Source organism: Salvia hispanica, chromosome 2 (genome assembly GCF_029641045.1).
Source record: "Salvia hispanica isolate PSC_SH4W2 chromosome 2, Shi_PSC_v1, whole genome shotgun sequence".
In the NCBI taxonomy this organism is placed as follows: domain Eukaryota; kingdom Viridiplantae; phylum Streptophyta; class Magnoliopsida; order Lamiales; family Lamiaceae; genus Salvia; species Salvia hispanica.
Window position 1 is genome coordinate 42670594 of NC_142693.1, and position 21510 is coordinate 42692103.

Below are 21510 nucleotides of genomic sequence, written 5' to 3' on the forward strand. Positions count from 1 at the left end.
GAGGCTGAGATATAGTTAAAAGTGATAGAACCGGTTTTCAATCAGATGAGTTGTATGTCAGAAGAAGGTTTTGATTATACGGTATCTCTTCTTTGAAGCAATACTTACTCTTGGTGGGAAACAGTCCCACAAGCTATGATACAACCTCTGGTATTCAGTTCAGACGATTTTTCTAGAGAACTCAATGCTAAATATATGCAAAGAAGTGTATTGTGATAAGAAGCAGAGAAGTTTTTGTCTTTAATCAAGGAACTATGTTTGTCTTCAATATACATGGTTTTCTAGAGAACGTGTTGCGAGTTAATTCAATTAAGCTGCTGAAGAGTTGATTTTCTTGCTTGCTGTATCCTATCAATTTCTAATTACACACTTCCTAGATCCAGTAAATCAACTAGATCACAAGGTCTAGAGACTCACAAGACTGGAAGTCTGGTCGTTGGTACGCAAGCAAACCTTCAAAACCCTCAACCACAGATACTAAACTAGCACAGGGAAGTAGGGATCGATCCCACAGAGATGGACTCGTAAAATACATGCGTAGAGAATTGGAAACTATTTTTGGGTTGGCTGCTGCCACGCATATTTTGGGTTGAGGAATTTAACTAAGTGAATTTGGAAATAAAGTATGCTATGCTAACTGCTAGATCTAGGCAAAAAATGAATTATGTATAAGAACTAAATCAAATCAACTACTAGATCTGGGACTTCTACGAACATCTCTAGACCAAGGAGATTAAAACAAGTGGGGACCAAACTCTGAAAAAGGTAAGTACGGACAGAATCGAATCTGCAGCCTAACTAACTAAAGCATCAACTGAAAATGACTTCATCTTCTTCAACGAACACAAATAAATGCAGAGATCGAGAAAAACAAACTCAGATGTAGATTGGAAACATAATTTTAACGGTAAACGAAACAACGACGGAAATCACACTACTAGACGAAGCAAACCAAGCAGAACAAAATCCCCATAATCTCATGCACAAATTTCACCTCCCCTGTTCAGATCCACACTTCGGATGCTAAATCCACTCCGGATCCAAGCATCCGAACAAAAATCCAACCGAACACAACTTCAATACCACGATTCTCGAATCTCCTAAAATATTCAGCAACAAATTCAAGAGAACATCTCAAATAAACAAACCAAAATAGCAAGCGTCATAATAATCAACACGAAATCCAACTTCATCAAGGCAAATCAAACGTAAACAGAACGGATAAACTGATTCAGCAACAAAACAACAAGCTCGACTTCCAAACGTGAAGTTCGAGACGGAACAGAGTAGTAAACAGAAATTAAGAGAACAATTGTTTCTTCGCCCTCAAGGGACGGTGGTGCACTGATACGTAATTCACGAAAACGAAAACCACCCCAAATTTCCCATTTCCCTAGTGTGTGTGCTAAGAGCGTGACTGTGTGTGGAGTGTAACCGATCTGCCATTCTTGTTGCGCACTCCTTTATTTATAAGCTTCGAGGTGGGGCCCAGCGAGGTATTGATTGACTTGATTGCCCTCAGCTTTTGGCTTCCTTCCTCTAGCTTTTCCTCGTGATTCCGTTCCTGCTCCTCGCTAGATATCCTCCTCCAGCATCTCCTGGATCTAGCGCTACACACACACCTGGCTTAACAAAACTTGTTAGATCCAGCAGAAATGTGATGTTTTTCACTACATAACCAATGCATGAAATTAGCCTTATCAAACTGCTCACACTTAAACCATACTTGTCCTCAAGTATAAAGACAAGAAGAAAAGAAGAATAAGGCGAATTTCAAGCATGGTTATCCCCTTGACCGACTCTACAGACTCTAGACAAAACTCCTACACCTAGACACAACTGAGGCAAAGCTAGACACTAAAACAAAGAGTACATAATCACATAGGATGAAAACATATAAACACATATGCATGAACTGGTTTCAACTTTTAGGCAACCGTCCCCACAAGATTAAGATCAATCCAACAGGCTGCACTCCTCCAAATAGGCCCTTTTCTCCCCTCTACCTAGCCAATCTGTCAGCTCGTCAAGATAGCCTTTTACTTCCCCAATTGTTAGATTCACTCGATCGCTCATTCCTTACCAGGGATGTTAGGACCGATTCTCTCTTAAGTTATTGCCAAACCACTGAAACCTCGGGTTATGAGAATTCCTCCTTCTATCCTCCGTCACTATCCCCCTTTTTTTCTTTTTTTTTTTTTTTTTTTTTTTCTTTCTGGACTTCGTCCAGCTTATACCTCCTTGATTTCCTGGACTTCGTCCAGCTTATACCTCCTTGATTTCCTGGACTTCGTCCAGCTTATACCTCCTTGATTTTTTTCTCTCTTTTTATTTCCTCCTCTGGACTTCGTCCAGCTTATACCTCCAAATTTTTGCGATTATATATTTTCTCCTTTCCCTTTTTTTTTATTATTTTTTTCTTTTCTCTTTTCCTTCAGCATTCAGTGGCAGACTTTTGACATGTGTTAGCTCTAAGTGTTATCACAGGCTTATAACTCACCTCTAGAGTAGGGCTTCACAACTAGGCAAGTAAAGGCATTTACTATCGTTCTTGCTTCATTCAGATTGGTTCGGCTTACTAAAGAATCAGGCTTCTAAGTTGGAATACCTCCTATTTTCAATTACTCTCCCTAAGGGAATCTGCCGTATTATATCCACTAGTTCATGCGATACAATCCTAGACCTACAACTCCTCAAAGCATAATAACACTGCATTGATTCCTCTCCCCCTCCCACTTCACTCAAGCTTGTCCTCAAGCCATCGTCGTGAAGGGGGGAAAACAGAGAATTCAATGCAGAATTAAACAACAATTTCACTTCTCACACTTAGACCGAGCAACGGGCTAAGTGGGAGAAGAATAAACCAACAGAAAACATAGAACTTCTCACACTTAGACCAAGCATTGGGCTAAGTGGGAGAAGATAGCATAAAACACAGCAACGCATGGAAATAAAACACAGAAAAAGAAACACAAAAACTAAAATTTACTTGGTCTGGGGAAATTGCTCATTTCTGGGGCTGGCTCCCGCGAGAGCCAGACGGTGGTGGAACACTGGGGCGGTTTGTTTTCACTTACTTCTTCGCTGGTTGCTCCAGCTCTTCCTTTCCTTCTGCAGCTTGATCGAGTCCTGGTTTCCTCATTAGCATTTTCGTCCTCGGTGGATTTGGAACTTTCTCGGGAATAGTCGGGGTGGTCAACTGCTGGAATGGCTTGATCGAGGGACTGCTGTGGATGATCTTCTGTGCCTCGCCACTTGACCCAGGAGTCGACTTCGACTGGGTCAAGGGAAGCGTCTGATGCAGCCATTTCAACATCCTCGTAGATATCTCTACAGCTTCCGCCACTCTTTCACTTTGCTTGGCACATTTCGTGGCCAAATCTGCTACGTTGCTGCTCAGACCTTTTACTTCTTCCCGACTCCCATTGAGTTCCTTCATCATCTCCTTTTTCATCAGTTGCATTTCCTTTTTCATGTCCTGCACCTCCTTCCTAAGCTCTTCCACCTCTTCACTTGGCATGGCCTCCTCAGCTTCCTCCGGCTCCGCCTTCGCTTTATCTCCCAGCGAATAGAAGTAAGTCTTGTTGCCTTGAGTTTGCAACAAGCCCTTGTTGAAGAAGTAGTCTACGCTGAAAACCTCTGGGCGGTCGCACATCACGACCTCGGGAGCAAGCTCGGCGATCTTCACCTCAATGTTTCGTTGCAGGTAGGCGCCGATGAGGTGGCAAGTATACGTGTGGCGTGAGGGATTGCTCGTCATCTGGTGACAGGCCTGAGCCAGCCAATATCCCAAATGTACCTTGATGCCATTGGCCATGCACCAAGTGAAATATAGGTCGGTGGTTGTAAGAGCGGCATTTGCTGTCCCCATCAGATTGTAGCTGATAAAAGTTTGGGCGAAACGAAGGATGCGGTCTTGGATATGAGAGGCCTTCGAGTAGCTTGACTTGAATGCACCCGCTTGAGAGTGAGTGAGCGACTCCCATGCTGACTGCACATTGAAACCGGGTGTGTTCTTTGGTAGCCCAATCATCCTCTCGTTCCACTCCCCTTCATCATCCTCCTCTGGAGTGAGCACCCCCATACGGAGTGACCATTCTCTGATGCTAATCTCATGTTCTTCGTTGAACATCCGGAAGGTAATGGAGTCTGCATCCAAGTCAGTAGTGTTTTTAAACCGAAAGGTGGAGAAAAACTCCCTCGCCAGATCCACCGGAACCTTTACTCTGCTATGCTGCAGCAGCCACTCAAAACCAATTGAGGAAATGCAAGCACAGAACTCTTCGTCGCTTGCAATCTTTACTAGTTCCTTCGGCCGATATTGCTTCCCAGACTTCGTCATCTTTCCCGTGCCACACCTTTCCTTGTAAATAGCGGCCCTCTTCGGATCGTCGAACTTCCTCATAGCTTGCAACAATTTTTTCGTTAACAACACCTTCGGGCGTCCAGCGATAGGCTCCTCCTCCACTTCCTCAGAGTCAGACTCCGGCAGGGGAGTCTGTTCGTCTTGATGCTCCGTGGAGGGTTCCTCGACCACTGGGGAAAAAGGTTCCTCGACCTCCTTGACGGAGGTAGCTTTCCTCGATCGGGTAGTTGCATGGCCTTTCCCTTTCTTTTTCTTCTCGTTTTCCAGACGGCTCTCCTCAGCCGTTGAGTCCTCTTGTGCCACTTCGTCAACTTCATCCAGTAAGCTTCTCCTGGTGCGCCTTCGCTCAGCCCTTTCGTCTACAGCGGGCTCATCTTTCTCTTCCGGTTCATCTACCAAATCCACAATTAAATGGAGCCCCTCCACGTCGGGCTCCTGTACATCAGTCTGCTGCATCTCCGCAGCATCCTCAAACTTCTCAGGGGTTGCCCCCTCACCTTCAACCATCGGGGTTGCCCCCTCAATGTAAACGGGGCTTCCCCCCCCAATATCGAGTAGAGTACCCTCCTCGTCGGCAGGGGTACCCCCTTCCTTCCCCTTATCACCCTCAAGATTAGGGTCCTCGAATTTTCCTATCTCTGTCTCGTCACCCTCAAGATTAGGGTTCTCAAAATTACCTGTCTCTGTATCGTCACCGTCCCCGCCTTCCTTTCCGTCCCTTTTTCCGCCGTCCTTTTGCCTACCTCCGACATCATCCGCCTCCTCTGGGACTATTTCTGTGTTTGTCGGTTCAGATCTACACGCTTCCGCCTCTCCTTGCAGCGCTTTCTCATGAGAGACGGAAGGTCGGGCTGACGAATCGTCTGGTACCGACGTCGGCACAGTGATCGCCGCGGATGGCATCATATTGGCAAAGAATAGGGCGTAGACCTCCTTCGCCTTTTCGACGCACCCTACCTTCTGCGTCAGATCGGCCAGCAAGGCCGGGTCGTAGACTATTTGTGGAGAATTTCCGGCGGGATTAGTGGATTCCATTACTCAGATCTGCAATTCAAACAAAAACTCGGCCGATTTGGTTAGGGTTTGTAAGCTTAGAGAGAGAATGACAGTAGAGAGAGGGAGGAGCAAGTTGTGAAATTATTATGTGGAGAGAGAAGGTCGGTTCGCATCTTTTACACAGAAGAGAGAGACGGTTGCAGGCATGACATCAGCGACCGTACTCCTCCATAATTGTCGGCATTTTGAATTTCAAATTATAACTTCCCTCCTCAACTGCTCCTTCATGCACTCTTCCTCTAATTGATTCCCTTGACCGCGACCTAAAAAAATATGAAGACCCCAGACTCCTGGGTCAAGGTTAAAGTACGAGACATAAATCCCCTTTGAGTTTGGGTCTTCGAAAATTTTTTTGGAAATTTTTGAATTTTTATTTTGTTTGGATTTTCTTTGTCTTCTAAAGCAATTAAACTATGTACAATTACCTTTGAATATTCTCGAATCCCCTGGATCAGTGTGTAAAAACATAACATTTCCCTTGACCCAGGAGTTCATCGAGAATATTCCTTTGTCTGGCTAAGTGATAACTGAGAGCGCACGTAGTGGTATTTCCTCCACTACGCATAGCTCAGAATTATCCCTATAGACTTTCAATCTATGGCCATTAACAAGAAAAGGGACCGAGTTAGGAGCACTTCCCTGGATTTCCACTGCTCCGTGTGCGCGGAGGCCAACGATGGTATATGGACCTACCCACTTTGACTTCAACTTCCCTGGCATTAGCTTGAGTCTGGACTGAAATAGAAGTACTTTCTGCCCCACCTGAAGTTCCTTGACCCGGAGGTTCTTGTCGTGCCAGAGCTTCGTTCTTTCCTTGTACCACATTGCTGAATCGAATGCCTCTAGCCGTAGTTCCTCCAGCTCCTGTAATTGCAGCTTCCTTTCTTCTTCACATGCCACAGACTTCATATTCATTTCCTTAATGGCCCAGTATGCCTTGTGCTCCACTTCCACGGGTAAGTGACACATTTTCCCAAACACCAACCTATAAGGTGACATCCCGATTGGTGTCTTGTAAGCAGTTCTATACGCCCACAAAGCATCGTCAAGGCGTTTACTCCAATCCTTCCTTGTGGTGTTAACTGATTTTTCCAAAATACTCTTTATCTCCCTATTAGAGACTTCAGCTTGCCCATTCGATTGGGGGTGATATGGTGTAGACAATCTATGATGCACGCCGTATTTCCTCATGAGCGCTTCTATAGTGCGGTTGCAGAAGTGTGTTCCTTGATCTGAGATAATCGCTCTAGGAACTCCATATCTGCTGAAAATGTTTGACTTCAGAAACTTGGCCACCTCTTTAGACTCACAAGTGGGCGTAGCCTTCGCCTCTATCCATTTGGAAACGTAGTCTACAGCGACCAATATGTAAGCATTTCCGTACGACGACGGAAATGGGCCCATAAAATCCATCCCCCAAACATCGAAAATTTCGCAGATCACTATGGGCACTTGGGGCATCTCATCTCGTCTCGAGATTCCCCCTGTCTGTTGACACCTTTCGCAGCATTGACAGTATTCAAAGGCATCCTTGTTCAATGTAGGCCAGTAGAATCCACTGTCTAGAACTTTCCTTGCGGTTCTCCTTGGTCCGAAATGCCCTCCACACGCCAAGGAGTGACAATGATGGAGTACATCTCTTTGTTCCCATTCAGGAATGCAACGTCGAATTATCTGATCTGCACACATCTTCCAAAGATAAGGATCATCCCAGAAGTAATATTTGGCTTCGCTTTTAAGCTTCATCTTCTGGGCCCGGGAGGCTTCCTCTGAACTTGGCACCTCTCCCGTGACCAAGTAATTTGCCAGGTCTGCGTACCATGGTTCTGCGTTACGTACGCGCTTTCCTCGATCAGATTCTCCTGGACCGGTTAAAACTAAGACAGATTCCCAGCTTATCGGTCTAGGTGGTTCGTCCATATAGTACAAATGCTCTTCGGGAAAAACATCGGGAATAGCCTCGTCCGTATCTCCTTGATGAATTCTACTCAAGTGGTCAGCCACTCGATTCTCTGTTCCTCTTTTGTCTCTTACTTCCCAATCAAACTCCTGTAGAAGTAGGACCCATCGAATTAGCCTTGGCTTTGATTCTTTCTTAGCTAGCAAGTACTTTATTGCTGCATGATCAGTGAAAACAATAACCTTTGACCCAAGAAGATAAGGGCGGAATTTTTCGAACGAGTAGACGACAGCCAACATTTCCTTCTCCGTAGTATCGTAATTCTTCTGAGCTTGATTTAGTGTCTTGGACGCATAGAGAATTACGTAGTTTTTCCCATCTATCTTCTGCCCTAGGACGGCTCCCACAGCGAAATCGCTCGCGTCGCACATTATCTCAAAAGGGTGATTCCAGTCCGGTGCCCTGATAATTGGTGCGGACACTAGTCTCTCCTTGAGCAATTGAAATGCCCTCTTGCATCCCTCATCAAACTCGAACTCCACATCGTTGTGCAGCAAATGAGTGAGTGGTTGCGCAATTTTTGCAAAGTCCTTGATAAACCTTCGATAAAACCCTGCGTGACCGAGGAATCCTCTAACTTCCTTTTGATTTGTAGGGTAAGGTAGCTTTGCAATCACTTCCACCTTTGCCTTGTCCACTTGTATTCCTCTTTCAGAGACCACATGACCTAAAACAATCCCCTCAGTTACCATGAAGTGACATTTTTCAAAATTCAGAACTAGATGTTTCTCTTGACATCTTTGCAGCACTAGGTCAAGGCTGGCTAAACAAGTGTCAAATGAGCCTCCATATACAGTGAAATCATCCATGAATATCTCGATGCACACCTCTAGTAGATCCGAAAAAATACTCATCATACAACGTTGGAATGTCCCTGGTGCATTACATAGACCAAATGGCATCCTTCGGTAGGCATAAGTTCCAAAAGGGCATGTAAATGTGGTCTTTTCCTGGTCCTCTGGGTTCACGAAAATCTGGAAATAACCGCTATATCCGTCGAGGAAACAGAAATACTGTTTGCCAGCCAGCCTCTCTAGCATCTGGTCAATGAATGGTAAAGGAAAATGATCCTTTTTGGTGGCTTCATTTAGTTTCCTATAGTCAATGCACATCCTCCATCCAGTGACCAGTCGAGTAGGCACCAACTCGTTCTTGTCATTCTTCACCACTTGTATTCCAGACTTCTTAGGTACCATGTGAACCGGACTGACCCACTCGCTATCTGGAATAGAGTATATGATTCCAAGGGACAGTAGTTTCAGAACTTCCTTGAGCACTTCCTCCCTCATGTTTGGATTCAGTTTCCTTTGTGGATCACGCCGAGCCTTTGCCCCTTCCTCTAGTCTGATGTGGTGCATGCAAAGATCAGGGCTAATTCCAACTAGGTCAGAAAGTGTCCACCCTATGGCCTTCTTGTTCCTCCTTATTACTTCCAGCAGCGCACTCTCTTGGTCTTCAGTCAAGCGGCTGTTAATTATCACTGGACAAGTTTCTCCTTCCTCCAGGTATGCATACTTTAAATTTTCAGGCAAAGTTTTCAACTCCTTCTTCGGTGTGATGGCTTCCTGAGGTAAAGGGTTCTCCGCCTTACTTCTTGGCGCCATTTCCTCTAGATTCGCTCCCTCGTCTGGGCTCTTCTCCTGAACAGATCTGGCTGATTGGAATGATAGTGGCTGGTGGCAGAATGCCATGATCGCTTCATTGATCTGATCATCTGTCAAGTCCTGTGTGAAAAAAGTTTCACACCATCCTGTCACCTCCTTTTCTACAGTCTGGCTCAGCTCCGAATTGTCAAACTGTTCCTGCATTAGTTCAGTCTCAAGATATTCTTGGACTAGGGGGTTAATTACATCTACAACATGCAAGTTTTCAACATCAAGCGGTTTTTTCATAGCTTCTTCAATGTTGAAGGTGTATTTCTCCCCATGATAGTCCAGGCATATGGTTCCATCAAACACATCAATAACAGTCTTCGCGGTGCGAAGGAAGGGTCTCCCCAGTAACACCCCACTAGACTCAGCAGATTCATTACCCCTCATTTTTATCACATGAAAATCAGCTGGGTATAGGAAATCATGCACTCTGACTATGACATTTTCCAATACTCCCTCAGGCGATATGCATGTTCTATCGGCCAACTGAATCACTACTTTAGTATCGACCAAACTGACTCCCACCAATTTTTTATATATTGACAGCGGTAGGACATTTATCGAAGCACCTAGATCACACATGGCATGCTCAATTTTAATATCACCTATAGAAATAGGAAGAGTGAACATACCTGGATCTGTACACTTTGACGGCATCCTCCTCTTTTGTATCACGGCGGATACATTTTCTCCTATAACAATCTTCCCATCAGGTTTGGTTTTTCCTGCTATGAATTCCTTGATGAACTTGCTGAAGGTGGGTATTTTCAGAGCCTGCAAAAAGGGTAGGTTAATCTCCAGCTTACTAAATATTTCCACAAGGTCCTCAGTATCATCTTTCTTTTTCTTGGCTTCTCCTCGATATGGGAATGGTTTGGGTCGCTTTACTGCATTCGTGGAACTCCCTGCTGGGGCTGCACCTGTCTCCCTGCTTCCCTCTTTAAGTTCCAACTCAGGTTCTGGATCAAGGAAAAATGGGTCACTTAGTCGAGGCATAGATCCCCTTAAATCTCCCTCCTGGAGGTCATCCTGTATAGGAATTTCTCTGAGTCCAGGATCATCTCCTCGAGACTTCTGATTCCCCTTTTCTCCGTTCATCTGTGAGGGTGTCTCCTCGTTTATCACTTGCTTCGGTCCTTCATAGCCTTTCCCCGATCTCAAGGTAATTTGACTAATATTTGCTCGGTCTGGTGGTTTGACAGTGGCAGGCAATTTCCCTTCATTTCCCCGCATTTCGTTCAGCGACGTGGCCAACTGGGACATCTGCTTTGCCAACATGTCCATGGCAGACTTCTGCTCCTGCTGGGCATCTTGAATTTTGTGCACCACGTCATTGTTAGCCTGCATGTTATTCTGCATGTGTTGTTGGAAATTTACCAGGTCATGCACCATGTCATCAAGATTCCGCTGTGGTCGGAAACCTTGAATTGAACTGGGATTAAATCCTTGATTTTGATTGGTTCCAACCACCTGGTTCTGGCGAAAATTTCCCTGACCTCCTTGATTATTGTTGTACTGGGTTGCTGGACCTGGGTGACTCTGTTGGAAATTTTGATTGTTTCCTGAATTGTTCCTCTGATGCGGTGGCACATAAGAATTCCCTTGGTTGCTCTGGTTCCTGTTGTTCCAGTTATGCTGATCCCCTTGGTTACGGAAATTCCAGTTGTTCAACCCCTCTTGCTGCTTCCCTGCCCAGTTAGAATTATGCTGTGGTCCTTCCTGATTCCGGCTGGGCCATGTCTGCTGGTTCTCCGCTGGACCTGGGTGTTGTGACTGTGGTTGTTGGTTCCCTTCAGCCCATCTGAAACAAGGATTGTCCCTCCATGGTGCCTCCTTAATCTTCCACTGGTTCCAGTTGGTATTTTGATTACTTTGATTCCAATTCCCCATTGCATTCACTTGAGCTTGGAAATCTCCATCGAGTGAGGGATTATTGTAAAATTGAAGCTGATGTTCCTCTTGACCTGGGTTTTTTTCCTTATCAGTCGACCCAGGGGTATTTTTCTTTTCAATGGCATTTAGCAGTGCCTTCTCCAGTCGATCTATTCTGTCTCTAACCTCTTCTCCTTCTCGTTCCTTAACTGTGTTCGCGGAGCTTCTCCTCATGATAGCACGCGGGCAGTCATACGCCTTCTTCGCGTCGATTAATCTTCCCAGAATCTCGCGTGCCTCGCTTGCCTTATTCTTGGTGAAATTCCCCCCGCTCGAGGAATTCATTAAGTCCTTGGACTCAGGATTTGCCCCTTCGTAGAATAGATAAAATGTTTCAGCCTCCGTCATCCTGTGATTTGGGCAAGCGTCAAGCAGGCCTTTAAACCGAGACCAATATTGGCTTAAAGATTCATCGTAGTCCTGCTTACACTCTTGAATTTCTTTTTTCAAAGCGTTTGTCTTATTGGACGGAAAGAAATAGTCCAGGAACTCCAATTTGAAATCCCTCCATGTGGTGATCGAGTCAGGTGGAAGCCTCAGCAACCAAGTGTTTGCCTCTCCTTTCAATGCAAATGGAATCGCTCGCAGGCGATAGTCCTCCTCGGTAGTTTCGTTAGGCCTTTTCTGGATGCTACATAGCTTACTAAACTCGTTCAAAAACTCATAAGGACACTCATTCCTCCGTCCAGAGAATGTAGGTAAAACGCCCAGCACATTCGTCTTGATCTCAATAGACCGCTGACGTTGATTTGACACTATGGCATGAGCTGGCTCTCCGTCGAGATGTGCAGTTAGCGAACCAATCTCTGGGTCTAGGTCCACTAAGTTTGCCATTACAGACTCCTCTTCCTCCCTTTCCGAATGCTCAGTTTCTGACGACGACCGTGAATCCTCTTTCCCCGATGAATTCCACTCTTCTTCACTCCCTGATTCAAACGGAAATGGATCTACAGTTGACAACCCCGATCTGGTAGTTATGGCGGATGTTGATTCCTTAACTTGCCACTTCAACTGCACGTTCCTTGACCAAGATGGGTTGCTCCAGATTCCTGACCTTGAGCCCTTGCTCATAAACTGCCAAAAGCGAAATTCAAAAGATTAAAACTATTTACACCAAATCTCTAAACACATAAACAAACTACGCCATCCATCCCCGGCAACGGCGCCATTTGAAGAGTTGATTTTCTTGCTTGCTGTATCCTATCAATTTCTAATTACACACTTCCTAGATCCAGTAAATCAACTAGATCACAAGGTCTAGAGACTCACAAGACTGGAAGTCTGGTCGTTGGTACGCAAGCAAACCTTCAAAACCCTCAACCACAGATACTAAACTAGCACAGGGAAGTAGGGATCGATCCCACAGAGATGGACTCGTAAAATACATGCGTAGAGAATTGGAAACTATTTTTGGGTTGGCTGCTGCCACGCATATTTTGGGTTGAGGAATTTAACTAAGTGAATTTGGAAATAAAGTATGCTATGCTAACTGCTAGATCTAGGCAAAAAATGAATTATGTATAAGAACTAAATCAAATCAACTACTAGATCTGGGACTTCTACGAACATCTCTAGACCAAGGAGATTAAAACAAGTGGGGACCAAACTCTGAAAAAGGTAAGTACGGACAGAATCGAATCTGCAGCCTAACTAACTAAAGCATCAACTGAAAATGACTTCATCTTCTTCAACGAACACAAATAAATGCAGAGATCGAGAAAAACAAACTCAGATGTAGATTGGAAACATAATTTTAACGGTAAACGAAACAACGACGGAAATCACACTACTAGACGAAGCAAACCAAGCAGAACAAAATCCCCATAATCTCATGCACAAATTTCACCTCCCCTGTTCAGATCCACACTTCGGATGCTAAATCCACTCCGGATCCAAGCATCCGAACAAAAATCCAACCGAACACAACTTCAATACCACGATTCTCGAATCTCCTAAAATATTCAGCAACAAATTCAAGAGAACATCTCAAATAAACAAACCAAAATAGCAAGCGTCATAATAATCAACACGAAATCCAACTTCATCAAGGCAAATCAAACGTAAACAGAACGGATAAACTGATTCAGCAACAAAACAACAAGCTCGACTTCCAAACGTGAAGTTCGAGACGGAACAGAGTAGTAAACAGAAATTAAGAGAACAATTGTTTCTTCGCCCTCAAGGGACGGTGGTGCACTGATACGTAATTCACGAAAACGAAAACCACCCCAAATTTCCCATTTCCCTAGTGTGTGTGCTAAGAGCGTGACTGTGTGTGGAGTGTAACCGATCTGCCATTCTTGTTGCGCACTCCTTTATTTATAAGCTTCGAGGTGGGGCCCAGCGAGGTATTGATTGACTTGATTGCCCTCAGCTTTTGGCTTCCTTCCTCTAGCTTTTCCTCGTGATTCCGTTCCTGCTCCTCGCTAGATATCCTCCTCCAGCATCTCCTGGATCTAGCGCTACACACACACCTGGCTTAACAAAACTTGTTAGATCCAGCAGAAATGTGATGTTTTTCACTACATAACCAATGCATGAAATTAGCCTTATCAGCTGCCAACGGATATTGATTCTCTTGTTCATTCACAAGTTTTGATATTATTATGGGTATAGATTGGTTTTCAGTTCATTGAACCAAGGTAGCTTGTCAACTAAAAGAAATGGTAATATAATCATCAAGACGGGATCGAGTGATATTTTACGGTAATCAATATATTGTTCCAGGTTTTCTTATATTATCTAGATCGGCTTTTTGATTTATTGGAAGTGCAGATTTATCTGGATTTTCACCTTATCAGGAGATATATTTCTCTATTGAGCACTGCATTTATTTTTATTTATATTTATCAACCGTCTTCATTAGAGTTTCAAGAGTTGAAGAAACAGTTACAAGAGTTGAAGAAACAGTTACAAGAGTTGTCCGAGATATGTATGACTTAATGTTTTACGTTGAAGAGCACTAATATTATTTTTGAAGAAGAAAGATGATACACTGCGACATTATATATACTATTGGAAGTCGAATCGAGTGACAATGAAGAATAAATATCTATTACCGAGAATAGAAGACTTATTTGATCAACTTCAACGTACGCAACGGTTTTCGAGTACTGATTTTTGATCAAGATATCATCAGTTGAAGATAGCTAAAGAGAATATTGCAGAGACACCATTTTGAACTCAGTACGACCATTATGAGTTTTGGTTATGCCTTTCGAATAAACTATTGCACCTACAATTATTTATGGCATTGATGAACAAATTCTCTCAACTATTCCTGGATCCGTTAGTGATTATTTCTATTGACTTACTATTATATTCATGAAGTACGGATGGGCATGTTAATCAATTGCAAGGTTGAGTAAATGTGAGTTTTTGCTAGAACATGTGGTATTGTTGGGACACGTGGTGTCATGTCGTGGAATAGAAGTGGATCTACAAAAGATTGAAGTGGTTTTCAACTGAAAATGTTTCTCGAATATTATTCAATTGATAATGAAGTTAGTACGACAGAATTCTTCTTTTATATGGAGTGAAGCATATCAAAAGAGTTTTAATGAGTGGAAGCATCGGTTGAATATGTCACCTATTTTGGTTATCTCCGCAGGTACAAGATATTATGTTATTTATAGTGATGCGCTGAAACATGGATTTGGTTATCTTTTGACTTAATGGAAAGTCTATTGCTTATGCGCTGAAACAACGGATCCATATCCCTACCTTCCCAATTTGTGTGAAAACTACCCTTTTATTTGCTTTAGTTTCTTAATTTGCTCTTATTTGCTTACTTGTTCTTTGATCTTAGTTAAGAAAAACCAAAAACCCCGTCTATTAGTCTAGATAGTGTTCAAAGTTGCATCGTAGTATTCAAACCGGCATTTAGTCTTCGAGGATCGATAATTTCAACTTGCCACGTGCTACATACCCCATACACTTGTGGGTGACATATTGATTGCAAATTTAGCATGAGTCATTGACGTTGTGTTGACACTTTGTTGAAAAGTTTGGAGTTTGTATATTATATAGAGTTTGCATTTTATCACTACCCTAGTTTAGTATAACTAATTAGCAATAGATTGTGTCTGTTGATAATTGAGCTCGAACGAAGAAAGGAAATGAAAATGCATTCCAAAATATCTCCAGTCCATAGAGTTCTTTGCCTAGTAGCCCCATGAGTTCTTTTATGAACCCAACGCTCCGATGGTTTGTACTGTCACTCCAGAATGTCTTTCGTGGTCTATTGAACGTGCACTGTCTCTCCAAAACATTGCCAACGTCTTGCTGGGTTTGCATTAGCTGCCCAGAACATCTCCAACAGCCCACTAAGTTTGTGTTTCGCGTATCCAACAATCCATTTAGGCGGATAATTGAGACGCAGATTTATAGTTTAATTTAGCTTTTGACGCATGTGACTACGACATTAGACACTTGACAAGCATAGTGAAAGAAAGGAAAATCAAGGAAGAATGAATAAACAAAGGATGGTAATTATGTTGAAGTGAAGAATCTTCATATTCATCACTGGATTATCATGAATTTATGGGTTTTCCCCACATTTGGTGTCATTGAGTTCATTTTGACCAACTAGATTTCCATTGTTATCCTAGCATGTAATTAGACATTATATTCAATTATTTTGGTCTATATTAATCTTCATTGTATGCTTTGATTATTATATATTTTTTTTTACTTGTAATCACCGTTTTACGGTGGTAAAGAGTCCACTCGGAGATTCACATCAGTCTAAATCATGCTAAAAAAAATGAATGAGGAGACCCCATGAATAAAGATGTTGAGGTAAAAAATAATGATGGACTGGGAACAACAACGTACCCCCAGGAAGGATAATATACCTGACAGGACTAGAGGATTCGACTAGGCTTCAGAGGCTAGAAGATCATGAAACTATCAGAAAGGGGTCGTTGGGTGCACTCTATTCCTTCAAAAACCTCAACCCACTATACTACAACTTAGCACAGGGAAGTAAAGGATCGATCCCACGAGGACGAAGGTGTTACGCAACTGCATTCGAGGATGTTTTAGGAAAAGGGGTTGGCTGCTGCCACGCAATTTTGTGGGTCGAGAACTTAAAACTACTGGGTCTGAGAGATGATAAAAATTTTACTCTACCTACTGGGTCTAAGAAACGAAAGCGTACGAAACATACATGACTTGGAGAAACTGAGATATTTTAAAGTTCTAAGACAACTGGAGTAAACTTAACTAGACAGACTTTCCTAATTTGGACAGACAAGCATAAAGCGAAAAGTAGAGACAAGTTTCCTTAAACTACCAGGGTCTGGAAAAGCATGCAGAAAAGTAAAAGAGACAAAGCAGATCGTACTGACACGGTCTAGGGGACATGCAGAAAAAGCAAAGTACATGCTGAAAAGTACTGACATAAAGCAGATCTGGTTCTAACTACCAACAACTTCATCTTCTTCGGGGATCAAACGAGAATAGCAGATAAAACAGAGTATTAAACACCATGAAAACAGAGCAAACTTTAGATCTAGACTTAAAACGAGAAATTAAAGCCTAAACTAACAGATCTACGCTACTGGACCTAAAGGATGCAGAAACAGAAAGTAAACAGCCATGATAATGCACAACGTAAACAACAAACACCAATTACGCGAAATTCCAACTCAAAAACACCACGATTCAACAAATCCAAACATCTCCATCCAATAATAAACAAGAATGAAAGCTAAAAGCATGAGATAAACATAAACTCAGCGATATCCCACCAAAAGCAAACGTAAACTTCCATAATAACTAGAAATAGGTGTGAATCCAGTAGATCAAAGTCAGAAACTAGAGTTGCGAACTTAAAAACCAACAAGTACTAAACGAAAGCAAGTAAAGATTGTTTCTTCACCTTCACAAGGCAATGTTACACAGTAAAATAACAACGATGATGAGAACCACGGTGGCCAGAATCCTCCATTTCCAAGTGCGCAGCAGTCGAAATGAGAAATTTGAAGTGTGGAACTAAAGCATGGAACGAAAGCTAGAGCTAGGAAAGTGTAGAAGTGGCTGTCTTGCTCTTCAAGGTTGAGCTCCTTATATATGTGAGGCTCTGATCCCTAGGGTATCCCTCTGGTGATTTTACGCTCTTGCCCTTGGGTAAGACTCTTTAAAATAATCTGCTCTCGCTCCATTCTCCTCCTGTCGCCAACTTTTGATTCTCCCAGGTCCGAACGATGACTTCTGATTTTTGCTTCAATTTCATCTCTTTTGCATCTGCCAGGTCAGGTAACAACAACTCCTAGGCCCAGCAGATTTACTATGCACCTGAACTCATAAATGCACATTAGTGCCCCAAATGCACAGAATTTCAACCCTAAACCGATGCATGAAACGAGCCTTATAAACTGCTCACACTTAAACTATACTTGTCCTCAAGTATAAATACAAGAAAAAGGAATAAGGCAAGTTTCAATGCATGGTTTCCCCTTAACCGACTCTACTAACAAAGAAAAAGACTCAAACTACTAGACCTAGACGCTAAAGGACTTAGACAAAGAAAACAGATAAAGACACATAATAAAACACATTGACACATAAATGCATAAACTGGTTTATTTTCAAGCAGCCATCCCCACAAGATTGAGGTGAATCCAAGAATCTACAGTCTCCGAATCTTCCCCTTCCCTTCTTCTATCTAATTGGCTTGTCAGTTTGTCAAGATAGCCTCTAACTTCACTAACTATTGGATTCGCTCGATCACTCATTCCTTACCAGGGATGTTAGGATCGTTCGCTCTTATAGTGCTATACCACTGATGCCTCGGGTCAGAGAGTTCCCTTATCTTTGCTCTTATTATAATTTTTTTCTCCTTTCCTCTCTGGACTTCGTCCAGCTTATTCCTCCCTGGACTTCGTCCAGCTTATAACTCCAATTTTATTTTATTTTTTATTTTTTTTGTTCTGGACCTTGTCCAGCTTATTCCTCCTTTTTAGACCCTGGACTTCGTCCAGCTTATACCTCCAGTACCCTTTCCCTAGGCCCGAGAGGTTACTTCTATCACTAAAACTTTTCTCCTTCTAATTCTCTCCCTAAGCATCAAGTGGCAGCCCTCTCATTTTGTGTTAGTATGAAGTATTTAAGGCTTATAACTCACTTTTATGGAGGGCTTCACAACTAGATCAGTCGAGGTATATTCTATCGTCCTTACTTCATCCAAACCAATTTTGATTTATTAAGGAAAAGGGTATCAAAGTTGACATGCATTCTCTCTTCAATTACTCTCACTAAGGGGCTTTTTCTTTCTATTCATCAGTTATGCATAAACACAGAATTTCCTACTAACCGACTACTACTAACTCCTAGACCTAGTAAACAGACACACATATTTGACACTAACTCCCTCCCCATTTTCGGTGAAGTGGAAAACAAGGCTAAGTTAGTGCGACACTGAACAGACTCACAAAACACATTATATTAAAACAAACTTCTCACACTTAGACCGAGAATCGGGCTAAGTGGGAGAAGATACACAATTAAACAGACACCAAAGCATGCTATATAAAAACAAACTTCTCACACTTAGACCGAGCATCGGGCTAAGTGGGAGAAGATACACAATTAAACAGACACCAAAGCATGCTATATAAAAACAAACTTCTCACACTTAGACCGAGCATCGGGCTAAGTGGGAGAAGATAGCTAACACATATAAACATAAAGATAACAAAAATATTCACAGACACATAAAAATGGGCATGCTTTGTAAAAAGAACTAAAACATAAAAAGACATAAAAAAAAAACTGAAATTTAAAATTACTTGGTTAGGGGGGGAGGGGGGGTCAATTCTGGCTCTGGTCCCCCGTGGGACCAGACTTCTTGGGCACCGTCTTCACTTTCTTCTGGCTTGGTTTGGGTTCATCATCCTTCCTGGCCTTCTGTTCCCCTGGCCTAGGGGCATCATTCTTCACTGGTACACTGGTGGTGGTCTCACTGTCCTTCCTCTTCTTCTCTGTTGGCATTCCCTGGACGCTGGAGGCTGGCTTCTCTAGGGTGACTCCTGGGGTCAGTTGCCTAGATTCTGTGGGCAACTTCGGAGGAATGCGCTGCTGCTGGGCCCGGAGGATCTTCTGGTCGACCACGGTGACCATTTTCATCATTGTCTCCACGGCCTGGGCCATCTTGTCAGCTTGCGCGGCCATCATCTCCCTCTGAGTTACTGCCTCCTGGTGCAGCTTCAGCAAGATCTCCTGTTGCTGCACCGTATTTGCTCCCATCTTCAACATTGTTTCCTCCATCCTTGTCTGCCATCCTTCATTTGCCACTTTCTCATCACCTTCTTCTTCTGCCTTCTCGGTCTTTATCTCCACTCCATCAGCTTTCCCTACTTCGTAAAATCTGATCACGCCATCCTTCATTATCGTCAATCCCTTGTTGAAGAAGAATGGGAGATCGAAGTATCCTGGGTCGCTACACAATGGCAGGTTGGCGACCGAGTCGACTATCTTCATTGACACATTCCTCTGAAGGTATGCTCCCAGCAAGTTGCACGTGTATAGATGGCGGTCGGAGTGAGTTCTGACTCTCTGGCATGCATAGGCAGTCCAGTACCCGAGGTGGACCTTCACGTTGTTCAGCATACACCACATGAAATACAGCTCTGGAGTAGTGAGAGTTGCACCCACTTGACCCAAGAGATTGTACCCGATATATACTTGTGCCAATCGGAGTACAGGGTCAGTGATGTGTACCCCCTTCGATGTACTTGTCTTGAATTTGGCCACCTTCTTGTGGGAAACCATTCTCCAGGCCTCCTCAGCATCGAAGCATGATGTATACTTGGGTGCGCCGATCTGTCTCTCGTTCCACGCTCCTTCTTCCTCCTCCTCAGGTGTGAGTAGTCCCAGTCTCAACGACCACTCCCTTATACTCAGCTCCATCTCCTCATTGAACAGCCTGAAGGAGATTGTGTCTGCATCGAGATCTGTAGATTGTTTGAACTTGAAGGACGTGAAGAACTCCTTTGCCAGAGCCACTGGTACCTCCGCGTTGCTGTGGTTGAGAAGCCACTCAAACCCGATGCTTTTGAAGTAGGAGATGAACTTCTTCTCCACTCCCAGATCCTCCAGGTCCGAGAGGCACAACTTCTTTCCGGATTTCGCCGACTTCCCACTCGTGGCTCGGCCATCACATGCCTTTTGCAGCTTTGGGTCCTCAAACTGGACCATCGCCTCCAACAACCTCTTGGTCACAAGGACCTCCATTGTTTCAAACGGGCTTTCCTCCACGGCTGGTATCTCAGCCTCCTCTTCTTCAGTCTGATGGGAAAACGACACACGGATCGCCTCTGGCTCGCTAATCACCACAGTGGTTTTCGCGGGGCGAGATTTCTTCTTTTGGCGCTTAGCAGCATGCTTCCCCTTCCTTTTCCTTTCCGCCTCATATCTCGTCTCCAGGGCTCCCGGAGAGATCTCCTCCTCGGCTGGCAAAGTTTCTTGGACCAGGGGGATATCATCCCCTGTCTCCTCTATGTCCTCCAGCCTCACGCGCTTGGGCCTGCCTGCCTCTGCCTCATCCACTTGCTTCTTATTACGACGGGATTGCCTCCTTGTCATCCTCTCATCCGTCGGAGTCACTTGGGCATCAGTAGTTGTATCGTCCACCACGACGATGTCAGTCTCTATTTCTTCACACGCATTCTCGGCATCTTATCCACTGCCGTTTCGCCCCTCTTCCTTCTCAACTTTCTCCTCGTAAGCTTCCTCTGTCTCTTTCTCAGCCACTTCCTCATCAACATCCCCACCATCCTTTTCAGCCTTCTCATCAACACTAGCCTCACCTTCTTCACCCTCTCTACCCTCACTACCCTTCTTGCCATCCACAGTTTCCTCTACACCCTGTTCCTCAGTCTCTTCCACATCCCCTGTTTCTTCTTGACCCACTACCTCTGCTTCATCATCCTCCCCACCATCTATACCCTCCTCTTTTTCCCCTTCGTCCCCTGACCCAGCGGCCTCTACATCCGGTGTTTCTTCTTGCTCACCTAGACTACCCCCTCCCTCCTCTCTCTCTGATTCCTCCATATCCATCCTATCACCCTCCTCAGCATCAGTTTCTTCTTTATTTACAGAGGGTTTGGCATGGGGCTCAGTTTCTGCTTGAGGAATAGTGTGTGGGGGGTTCGTCTCTTGGGTTAGGGTTTCAGGTAAAATTGGGGGTTTCCTGGGTGTGTGGGTAAGGCTTGTGCAGTGGGTGTTTCGATTAAGGTTTTGGGCCTTGGTGGAATTGTAAGTGGGGTTAGGGCAGGAATTACCTCTTCTTGTTTCCGGCATGCCTCCGACATCTTGGCGAAGAACTTGCTCTCCTTCGGCTTCTTTCCATATTTCTTCATGAATTCTTGTATGACCTCCTCTTCGTCTAGATCTTCGTCATCGGATTCCGCCTCGGCGGGCATAATTTCAGCGGCGGGGCGGTCTTGGCCGATGTCCTATTGTGGTTGAACTTCGGTCGGCATGGGTTGTGGTGGAACTTCGGGTAGTATGGGTGCTGGATCTTTATCTGGCGGCGGTGA

At 43.9% G+C, this 21510-nt stretch overlaps 1 protein-coding gene across 1 annotated transcript; it reads right to left on the reverse strand.

Annotated features, from left to right (window-relative positions):
* Positions 1-5996: 5996 nt before the first annotated feature.
* On the reverse strand, positions 5997-20554 carry LOC148932447 (uncharacterized). The gene is made up of 8 exons (XM_089065106.1): positions 20181-20554; positions 19691-19991; positions 19160-19462; positions 18816-19069; positions 7341-8726; positions 7075-7256; positions 6044-6570; positions 5997-6002 (listed from the first exon to the last, which is right to left on the reverse strand). Exons 1-8 carry the CDS (start codon positions 20552-20554, stop codon positions 5997-5999), a joined length of 3333 nt encoding a protein of 1110 aa, XP_088921232.1.
* Positions 20555-21510: the final 956 nt, after the last annotated feature.

What these genes read in the sequence shown, in the direction of transcription:
- LOC148932447 (XM_089065106.1), bottom strand. Translation starts at nt 20,554, where the DNA reads ATGACAAGGAGGCAATCCCGTCGTAATAAGAAGCAAGTGGATGAGGCA. An exon ending in TGAAGCTGCACCAGGAGGCA is followed by an intron (nt 19,070 to 19,159) that starts GTAACTCAGAGG and finishes GTGGTCGACCAG; the next exon opens with AAGATCCTCCGGGCCCAGCA. An exon ending in AATTCGACGTTGCATTCCTG is followed by an intron (nt 6,571 to 7,074) that starts AATGGGAACAAA and finishes CTACACCATATC; the next exon opens with ACCCCCAATCGAATGGGCAA.